This window comes from Chiloscyllium plagiosum, chromosome 26 (assembly GCF_004010195.1).
Source record: "Chiloscyllium plagiosum isolate BGI_BamShark_2017 chromosome 26, ASM401019v2, whole genome shotgun sequence".
NCBI lineage: Eukaryota > Metazoa > Chordata > Chondrichthyes > Orectolobiformes > Hemiscylliidae > Chiloscyllium > Chiloscyllium plagiosum.
Window position 1 is genome coordinate 24,982,271 of NC_057735.1, and position 10,453 is coordinate 24,992,723.

Here is a 10,453-nt window from a genome sequence, read left to right on the forward strand (position 1 = left end):
TTTCTTTACAGAAGAACTAAGAAAATATAGTTGGTCAGGTGTTCCAAGAGAAGTTCGTTCTGTCACGTGGCGACTGTTGTCGGTAAGGTGGTTTGTTGCATTATAGTTGTACTCGGCTAAAAAAGACAAAGATGGGCATTTGAAACTTTTAACCTCTTTCTTATTTAACTGTGTTGTAGGTGTTTTTGGACAAGCTATAATAATAAGAGAAAATGAGGTCTGCAGATGCTGGAGATCAGAGACGGAAATGTGTTGCTGGAGAAGCTAATGCCCGAAACGTCGATTCTCCTGTTCCCTAGATGCTGCCTGACCTGCTGCGCTTCTCCAGCAACACATTTCCGTCTATAATAATAATAACTCAGTCTTTTGTTTTGGGATCATATATACTAAATTCTAATTCATCTTCACATAATTATAGATCGGAGATTAGTAGAATTTCACATTTGGTGAAAAGGAGTTCCTTTTTAGTGATTTTTAACTGCAAAAATGGGCATGTCCTGCTGGCTTTAGGAAGACATCAATGACTTTCTCTCCATTCTACTTTTATAATTGTGGATGTTCAGTGATGATTGCATTTAATTGCATTTGTGTTTCCTTCAATAATGGAGCAGTCAATGCCTCCACACAGCAACACCTGGACTACCTTCACCCTGAGGCTGTTAAATGGCGAGTAACCTTTCCATGATGCATGTCAATGATTAGCTGCAAAGGGAGAGTCTCTCACTACCAGCACAAAGCACTGGAGTTGATCAGCACCTCATTCCCTCCCCACCCCTCCCTCCAATTGGTATACCCTTTCTGTGGCCTGACTTGGATGAAGGGGCTGAGTGCAGCTAAATTTGCCGATGACACCATGAGAGGTGGGAAAGCAAACTGTCAAGTGGAGACAAAGTGTGGGCACAGATATACAGACTAATTAAATTGGTAAAACAAATTGGCAGCTGGCCTACAGTAGGAACTCATGTGAACTTGTTCACTTTGGCAGTAAGAATAGCAAATCAGTCTACTGTCTAAATGGAGAGAGATTGCAGAACTTAGTGGCGCAAAGAGTTCTGAGTGCTGTGGTACATCACAAATGGTTAGTAGGCAGGTGCAGCAAGTGTTTAGGAAGGTAAATGAAATGCTGTTTTTTATTGTAAAGAAAGCAGAATATATTATGAGTGAAGTTTGACAACAGATGTCTAAGACCTTGATTAGACCACATCTGGAGTACTGTATAAAGTTTTGGTGGTTTAAAAGCATTAGAAACAGTTTAAAAAAAAAAAGGGTCAGTTAAGTTGTTCCTGGGATGAAAGTTTTTCTTATGAAAAGTAGTTAAATAGTTGGGGCCTATATCTATTGGATTTGGAAGAATGAAAAGTGAACCTATTGAAATATGAAGCCATAGGGGGTTTCTGGTTCGATCACAGCTGGAGCATTGTGTGCCGTATTGGTGGCTGTACCGTAGGAAGAATATGATTGCACTAGAGGGAATGCAGAGGAAATTCACCAGGACGTTGACTGAAATGGAGCACTTAGGTACGAAGGGAGGTTTCATCATCTGAGGGCTTTTTTTGGAGCAGACAATGCTGAGAAGGGATTTGATAAAGGTGTAAAAATAAAAAAAACTGTGGATGCTGTAAATCAGAAACAAAACCGGAAGTCGCTGGAAAAGCTCAGTAGGACTGGCAGCAACTGTGAATAGAATTTTTTTTTTGAGGTGTGTAAGATTATGGGGGTCATGGACAGTGCAAATAGGAAGCACTTGTACCCTTGAAGGATCAGAGTCAAGGGTGCATAATTTTAATGTGAAAGGCAGAAGATTTAAGGATTTTCTTTCACCTAGAGGGTGATGGGACTCTGGAATGCACTGCCTGGAGGGTAGTTGAGGTGGGAAACCTCACAACTTTAAAAAGTACTTGCATGAACATTTGAAAAGATATAATATTCAAGGCAATCTACCAAGTACTGGAAAGTAGGACTAGTATAGATTTAGAGTAAGGTTTTTTTTGCAGGTGCAGACTTGTTAGGCTAAAGGGTGTCTTCTGTATTGTATGATTCTGAGAGTTGAGGGGGATCTTGGGAGGATGTTTTGCTGTTCGTGGGGTGGTGGGGTGGACCAGCTCTGATCTTTCTGTATGACCGAGCAGACTCAATGGGCTAAATGGCCTGTCCCACCACCTGAGGTCTTACATGTACCATCAATATGTACTATTGCAGCAACAATCAAATCTGTAATTTGAAGGGCACTGGGGCACTAGCTTCTGCAAATTTCCCACACTTGCACACCATTCAGATTTGGAAATGAGGAATTTCCCACCTTCTTGAGGACAACTAGAAATGGTAATACGTGCAGTTGTTGCCACTGATAACCACATGAATGAATTGAAAAAGAATCATAACATAATCCTGTGCAATTGCTTAAAAATATGCAAGAATCCTAAACAAAAGCTTCAAAACCTGGACTGTACAACTTTCTTGCTTTAAAGAAAACCTGCACCTATCAATTGCTGTCTTAGACTGAGAGTTTATTCTGGCTGAAAACATTTTAGCTGTCTGTGGAGTAAAAAGGATATGCAGTTAACAGTAGGGCCCTGAACAGTGTTGCTGAACAAAGAGACCTAGGGATGTAGATGGATTGCACCTTAAAAGTGGAGTTGCAGGCAGACAGGTGGTGAAAAAGGCATATGGCACACTTGCTATCATTGGTCATAACATTAAATAAAGGAGTTGGGATGTCATGTTGCAGCTGTATAGGACATTGGTGCGGCCATTTTTGGAACACTGCATACAATTCTGGTTGTGTCCTTTTCAAGGAAAGAAGTTGTTAAACTTGAGAAGATGCAGAAAAGATTTACAAGGGTACCATAGATTTTTTTTCTGGATGGTTGAAGAAAATGTCTTGTTTTATCCTTGTCCATTTTTACTAATTGTGCTGTGGTAGTTTTCTTTGCATGCTATGATCTTCACCAATTTCTGTTCAATATTTTGTCCTTTTTGGTATCTATCACTCTTCGTAGGTTTGCATACATTCAATTGAAAACTGAAATTACTACTTTTTTTTGAGAAGCTTAATTGATAATACATTTTTCTACTGTTGAAACAGTGATTTTTCTAAAATACTGCTTAAGAAACTGCTTTTACATTTGGACACTAGAGGTCATTGTGGATACAGTTCCATGCCATTAAATAGTATCTTGCAGGCAAAAACATTTGTGGTCATTATAATCATCTATCAGGCCACATTTTAAAATCTGACATCTAGCCTTGAGTCAGCATGAGTCAATGCCTTCAACAGCAAAAATCGATAAAAATAAAAAGGAAATAAAATAAGTAAATTATTTATCAACTGTTTTAAGGCTGTTTTAATTTTTTTTGTTGACTTAACCTATTATTTATAACTTTTAGCAACAAAGTGATGAGAAAATTAGTTGAAAATGGGGCTCAAAAAGAGTATAAGTTGAGAAAATTGTTCACATTCAGTTTTACTTTGATACGCTTAACTTCAAAAAAAATGAGATGAGAATTGCAGAATTAGGCTAGATTGATAGTTAACATTGGGAGATCAATGAATGAACTTAATGCTTCATATTTATTCATGTTTGGATTAGAAATTTCAGGATGTCAGTGATTGAGCTTCAGAGTTTCATAGAATCGTAAAGTTCTACAGTGTGGAAGCAGGCCATTTGGCCCTTCGAGCAGTCTGCTTGACGAGCATCTGATACATATTTTTCACCTTAACCATGGTTTCTGTGGTTAACACTGTATGCATATTGAAGGTGATATCCCTTGTGTTATGCTCCACCTTCAGTATTTATTGGAACAAATTGTCCAGTTGTCTTTGGTGGCATTGGAATACTATCAATTTTTCACCATCCTAAAGTAGATCTGTTATTACTGTTTGTGTTTTTAGGCAAGCAATGAGAAAAATAAAAATGTCCATGTACAGAGTCTGTTTAAAAATTCTATTAACCCCATTAGCAAACAAAGCTGAACAGCTTTTCCTGATATAGTAATTACTCTCTGATTAAAGCAACATTGTTAATGTTGAAGAACTAAAAGGTAGCATATACCCCTTAAAGTCATGACATTATTACATTGTTCTTGCACAGGCATTGATGATGACCTAAGATAGGAGTGCTCCACAAATGATGGGAATGCTGTGGGACTCTGGGTAGGAGAGCAGAAGGCAAAAAACACACTCTTTATTTCACAGAAGAGAATATTTAGGACAAAATTTATTCTGTGAAGAGAACATTGTCATTTTAACTAAAGTCTAGAAGAATGCTATTTTATTTCAGGAAGTAGTATCCTTTTTGAGACAATGTTTTGAGAGATCTGGTCTAGACAAGTTGTTTATGTTTTCCCTGTTTAAGCAAGAAAACAAGTTCTGAGATCTTTGCATTCCAGTAAACTGCATGAATAAGCATATCTGCTGCCATTACCTTTCTTGATAAGTTGTACATCTCCTGTCATGTGAAAGAACAAATGTTCCTGGTGGAAGTCCCTCCCAAATATTTAAGTTATTTTGAATTACAAAAACTTAATAGAAACATGGAAACATAAAAGGTAGGGGTTAGAGAAGAACATTTGACTCAATATGATCATGGCCTATTCATTCAGCTCAGACATATTCCTCTCCTCATATCCCTTGGCTCCTCTTGTAGCTAGAAAACACTTGATATTAACTTTGATTATTACTGTATTTTTAAACTGAATGATTTATTATCCGTTTGTCAGTTACAAATACAAGCATTGTACAGTATTTCAATTTGTTTAATAATTTCCTTGAATCTGACCATTGCTGACAGGCCAGCATTTCCTTAATTGCCCTTCAGCTGAGTGGCTTACTAGGCCATTTCAGACATAGTTGAGTCAAGCACATTAATGTGGGTCTGGGTAACTTGAAAGCCTAACCAGGTAAGAACAGCAGACTTAATTCCCAGAAGGACATCTCGTGAACCAAATTTGTATTTAATATGCTGAATGGCCATCATTATTGCAAATAGCTTTCAATTTCAGGTGTTTTTATTATTGAATTTAAATTGCATCAGCTACCCCTGTGGGATTTGTCCCAAGAACTGAATGTCACTGTTCCCTGATTGTATACTTGTTTTTTTCCAGAAGAGAAATGTCCAAAAGAACCTAACTCTGGTGTTAAAATTGATTCCCATGGGAATACATCATTCACTATCAGGCATTTCAATTAAAGAGAGAGAATTAGGATGATGTGTGAGGAATTATTGTAAAACTAGTGAAAAATTAGTTAAAACTAGTTCTGCCATGTGCAGTGTATGTTTGGTAGCTTGCAAAGTATGTATATAAAATTAACCTCAGTTGCTAGAAAAAGCAGAGTCTCTTGGGATGATTGAGGGAATTACCCAATTATCATTTCTGAACATGAATAGTAGTCTTACTATAAACAGACGACATTTACGCTGCTTAACTTTATATCCTGTTGTAAATCCTCCCTAACACCAGTTCATGGCTGACACTTTGTCATTGCTTGATCAAAATTGTGAGATTTATTTTGTAATAGTATTAGGAACACTCATCATATAAGCTGCAGCAATTTGAGAAGAAGGCAGGGTAAATGGACTTCAGCTGTGGATCAGCCAGTATTAAATGGATTGTGGAATACATTGAATGGTCTGAATGACTGAGGTGTGCAGTATGATTCCCTCAAGGTGCTAGGTCTGTGAGTGTGGTATGCAATATACACATCTTGATGCATTCACCTCAACAAAACCAATGCTGTTATGATTTGGAGATGCCGGTGTTGGACTGGGGTGTACAAAGTTAAAAATCACACAACGCCAGGTGAAAGTCCAACAGCTTTTGGAGCGCCACTCCTTCATCATGTGATTGTGGAGGGGACAAATCTAAGGCACAGAATTTATAGCAAAAATTTACAGTGTGATGGAACTGAAATTATACATTGAAAAATACACTGATTGTCTGTTGAGTCTTTCATTGTTCGAATACCATAATAGTTATGAGCAGTCTATAATGTTGGTTTCGTGGCATGACTCAAATCTGTGACTAGTTGTGTGACACAAGGGTCACAACATTTTGATAAAAAGGTTTTGTCTTGTACATAACAAGACAATGTGCAAGAATATCAATTCAAGGTAGAAATCAATATTTATGCAACATATTGTATAAGATGGAAGTGCCGATTTGATTGGCAATTAACTCCAGTAGAGGTATTCTTGAAGAGGATGCACAAAATTATGAATGATAGTTAACTGCAGAGATTTGTTTAAAAATAGTTTTAAAACAATAAAGAATACTTAACATTTAATCATTTCATCTTAATCTGGCATAATATTAGAGGGAGGTGAATGGCCAGTAACATTATGGCTGTGCAGTTAATCGAGGTACCCAGGTAATGAACCTAGGTTCGATTGCCACCATAGCAGCTGGTGCAATTTAAATTCAATAAAAATCTGTAATTAAGCATCTAATAATGACCATGAATTTATTGTCAGTCGGTGGATAAACCTATTTGGTTTCTGCTGAGCCTAAATATCTCCTTTTGTAACTGAATCTTGGGCTTCCTGAGGGAGACTTCAGTCAGTCCGGATTGGGAATAGCATTTCCAACACCACCACACGGAGCACGGGGAGCCCCTCAGGGCTATTTGCTTAGTCCACTGCTATTCACCCTGCTGATACACTACTGTGCAACGATGCACTGGTCAAATCGCATCAAGTTCACTGATGATATAACTGTAGTGGGTCTCGTCAGCATGAATGACAAGTCAGCGTACAGAGACGAGATGCAGCAGCTAATGGACTGGTACAGAGCCAACAACCTGTCTCTGAACATGGACAAGATGAAAGAGAAGGTTGTTCACTTCAGGAGGGCACGGAGTGACCACTCTCTGCTGGACATCGACAGCTCCCCCATGGAGATTGTGAAGAGCACCAAATTTCTTGGCATGCACCTGGCAGAGAATCTCACCTGGACCTTCAACACCAGTTCCATAGCCAAGCAAGTTCAGCAGCACCTCTATTTTCTGTGCAGGCTGAGGAAAGCCCACCTCTCATCGCACCCCCATCCTCATCACACTCCACAGAGGATTCATTAAGAGTACTCTGAGCTTATGCATTCACTGCCTAGTTCAGGAATTGCACCATCTAGGATCATAAGACCTTGCAACAGATGGTGAGGACAACTGAGAAGATCGTTGGAGTCTTTCTTCCCTCCATTACAGACATTTACTCCACACGCTGCTTCCAAACATTAAGAGCCCACACACCCCTCACTCAAACTGTTCTGCTATGTGACAGAAGATACCAGAACATTTGGTGTCTCAAGGCCAGACTGTGCAACAGTTTCTTCCCCCAAGCCAACAGGCTCCTTAACACAGTATAATTAGACTCTTTCCCATCTGAAATTCTTTGCATGACTTTGAATTACTGCTAGAAAAATGTCTATTATTTATCGTTCTTTTATTACACTGTAACTTGCTTGTTTTGCACTTATGCACTTTATGCCTTATATGAGTGTGTAGTTTGTGCTGTCCATGTAGCACCCTCAGTCCTGGAAAAATGCTGTCCAGTTTTTACTGTATCAGTTACATACAGTAGAAATGACAAATAAAAATCAACTCTACAGTACTCTTGACTCTAATGTCCTTTAGAGGGGGAAGCTGTCATCCTTACCTAGTCTGGTCTACATGTGACTCCAGACCCACACCAGTGTGGTTGACTCTTAACTGCCCTCTGGGCAATTAGGGATGCACAATAAATGCTGAACTATCCAGCGATGCCTTCATTCAGTGAACGAATTCTAAAAAATTAAGTGTCTCAGCCAGTATTAATTCAACTATATTGCTGAAAATGACTATAGGACATTTGATCATCCAAAGAAAGATTTTTCTAAACGTATTAGCGGTTTTGCTTCAGGTCCATTTCAGCTTTGCCTCTGCTGCAAAGTAAACTTCAAGCCTGCTAATGTAGGGACCTGCACCAGATTATATAAGTAAGTGTTGTGTCGTCAGTCAAAAAGCCAGCCTTTAGAATTATAATCAATAAGAGTTCTAGCAGTGACAAGCAAAGGTTACCAAAGTAGTCGATGCCTTAATGAGAACAGTGTGAGTTAACATGTTTCAAAATCTTCTCCAGTCTGGAAGATCAGTTTGACACACAGATGAAGCAGCATCACAAGAGAAAAAGATGTACAGTGTGCTTGAAACAAAATAGTTCTGTTGAACTTTCTGCCAGAATGAGTTCCAACAACTACAGCACGATTATCTTGACAGGGTCAACTTGTGTATGAGTCGATGTCATTAAACACCTTGAGAGAGTTCCTGCACCAAGGTTGAAATATTCAATTTATGTTTTTTAATGACTCTTTTGATCAATTGGTGAATCAGTTCTGTTTTCATGTAAGCATTTGACAATTCATTTCAGTTCCTTAGCAAATGTGCAAGTTTTTGTGAAGTAATTTCTTGTGCATTTGAAATTGTTAAATTAAACTCTAAAACTGGAGCTGTCTGCAATTGTACTCTGCTTAAGCTGCTTAGAGACAGTTAAAAGGACCAAAGCGCATTTTATCTCAGATGCTGAAAATGTGTGCTTTGAAGCAAAAGAATGTGGCAGAAACAATTGCTGAAACATATTATTTTGCAAGAGCCTATTTCTTGCATATAGTGTATTCCACTGAGGACTCCCTAATCGTACAGAATTTTGTACGTTTTAGATAATCATCCTGTTGTGTCCTGTGTCATTGCCTCCAAGTTTTAAAGAAAAGTCTTTCTGAAATGTGCAGTGTCAACGGATAAAAATCTGTTTTCACACAAGAATATTTTTTTGTGAGGAGGTGGAAGGGAAGAATTGGAATTGCAAGGTTAATTTACTGAATAATTCTCCACAAACCTTTGCAAAAGATAGGTAAATTTATATATAATAGTGCTGGTTCCACCTTGGATTTTGTATATCACTAAGGTAATTGTCAATCATTTTGTTCTAAGTGCATTTATTGGTACCTTTTAGTTTAAATTGATACATTATTGCTTCTTTCATCTGTGTACCAGAGGATGCAGCCCTTTGGATTCTAACTTTTTTTTGTATGTTAAATTTAGAAAATATTAAAAACATATCTTTGTTTGGATCTTTCAGAAATTCTGATGCATTTACTATACAATTATTGCCTTGAAAGCTGAAGTATCTGGAACACTTGTTGAGATATTCCACAACTCTAAATTAGAGTTGGAGACTTTGGAGGGTTCTAACTTACCTTTACATTTAGTAAAGAAAATTTAGAGACTTAAAGCTGCTTCAACTCCTCGCTCACTGTCAAACTGACCTCCTACTCAGTTTCACTGACATTCCACTCCAATATCCTATTACTCCTTCCACTCCCAAGCTGATCTGACTAGCCCCCAACCCAACTCCTCACTCATCCACCCTGCCTACCCAGCCATTCTGTCCTCTTATTTAGCTCATCCACTCTACAGAGCCCCCCAATCCCCATAACCATTTAGCTAATTTACATTCATTCATTAACATACTGGAAAACTATTAAATGTTGCATAGCTGTTCAGTGTGTTAGTCAATGAATTTAACAGAATATGGCAATTACAGCTATACAAAGTGGGCATTATCATCCTGTACTGTGAGGATTAGTTGGATTGAAGATAAGCTGTGCATTTCTGAGTCCACCAGGTTTGGAGGTTGAGCTTGGAAATGTAGGGTTCGGATGCACAATTTAAAGGTAAGTGCAAGTGCAGCAATTCACAATAATACTTGTTGCTGTCTGAAGGTTTGGACCAATTTGGTATTGTTTGTGTGGCCCTTTTTTCACACAGCTAAGATTCATTTCTAGTTTACTTATTTCTTTTCCTGACCTTGGATGGAACGTATTTACTTATTATTGACATTACTATGTTCCTGATGAAGGGCTTTTGCCTGAAATGTCGATTTTCCTGCTTCTCTGATGCTGCCTGGCTGGCTGTGCTTTTCCAGAACCACACTCTTGGCTCTAATCTCCAGTATCTGCAGTACTATGGACTATCTTCTGTGCACATGGGCGAGACTCTCGGATGGTTTGTTGCCTCCTGGGTGCCAGGGTCAGAGACGTCTCGGACCGTGTCTTCAGAATCCTTAAGGGGGAGGGTGTGCAGCCAGAAGTCGTGGTGCACGTTGGCACCAACGACATAGGTAGGAAAAGGGGTGGGGAGGTCATTCAGGAGCTCAGGGAGTTAGGCTGGAAGCTAAAAGCTAGGACAGACAGAGTCGTCATCTCTGGGTTGTTGCCGGTGCCACGTGACAGTGAGGCAAGGAATAGGGAGAGAGTGCAGTTGAACACGTAGCTGCAAGGATGGTGTAGGAGGGAGGGCTTCAGATATTTGGACAATTGGACTGCATTCTGGGGAAGGTGGGACCTATTCAAGCAGGACGGGTTGCACCTGAACCAGAAGGGCACCAATATCCTGGGAGGTAGGTTTGCTAGCACTCTTCGGGGG

General features: G+C 39.0%; 1 protein-coding gene across 3 annotated transcripts in view; it reads left to right on the forward strand.

The window, feature by feature from the left end:
- tbc1d22b (TBC1 domain family, member 22B) overlaps positions 1–10,453 on the forward strand; it is a 308,460-nt gene that overhangs the window by 86,997 nt on the left and 211,010 nt on the right. For all 3 annotated transcript variants that reach the window (XM_043716742.1, XM_043716741.1, XM_043716743.1), the window contains exon 5: positions 12–82. In XM_043716742.1, coding sequence (XP_043572677.1) covers positions 12–82 — 71 coding nt within the window. The remainder of the gene's footprint in view (positions 1–11; positions 83–10,453) is intronic.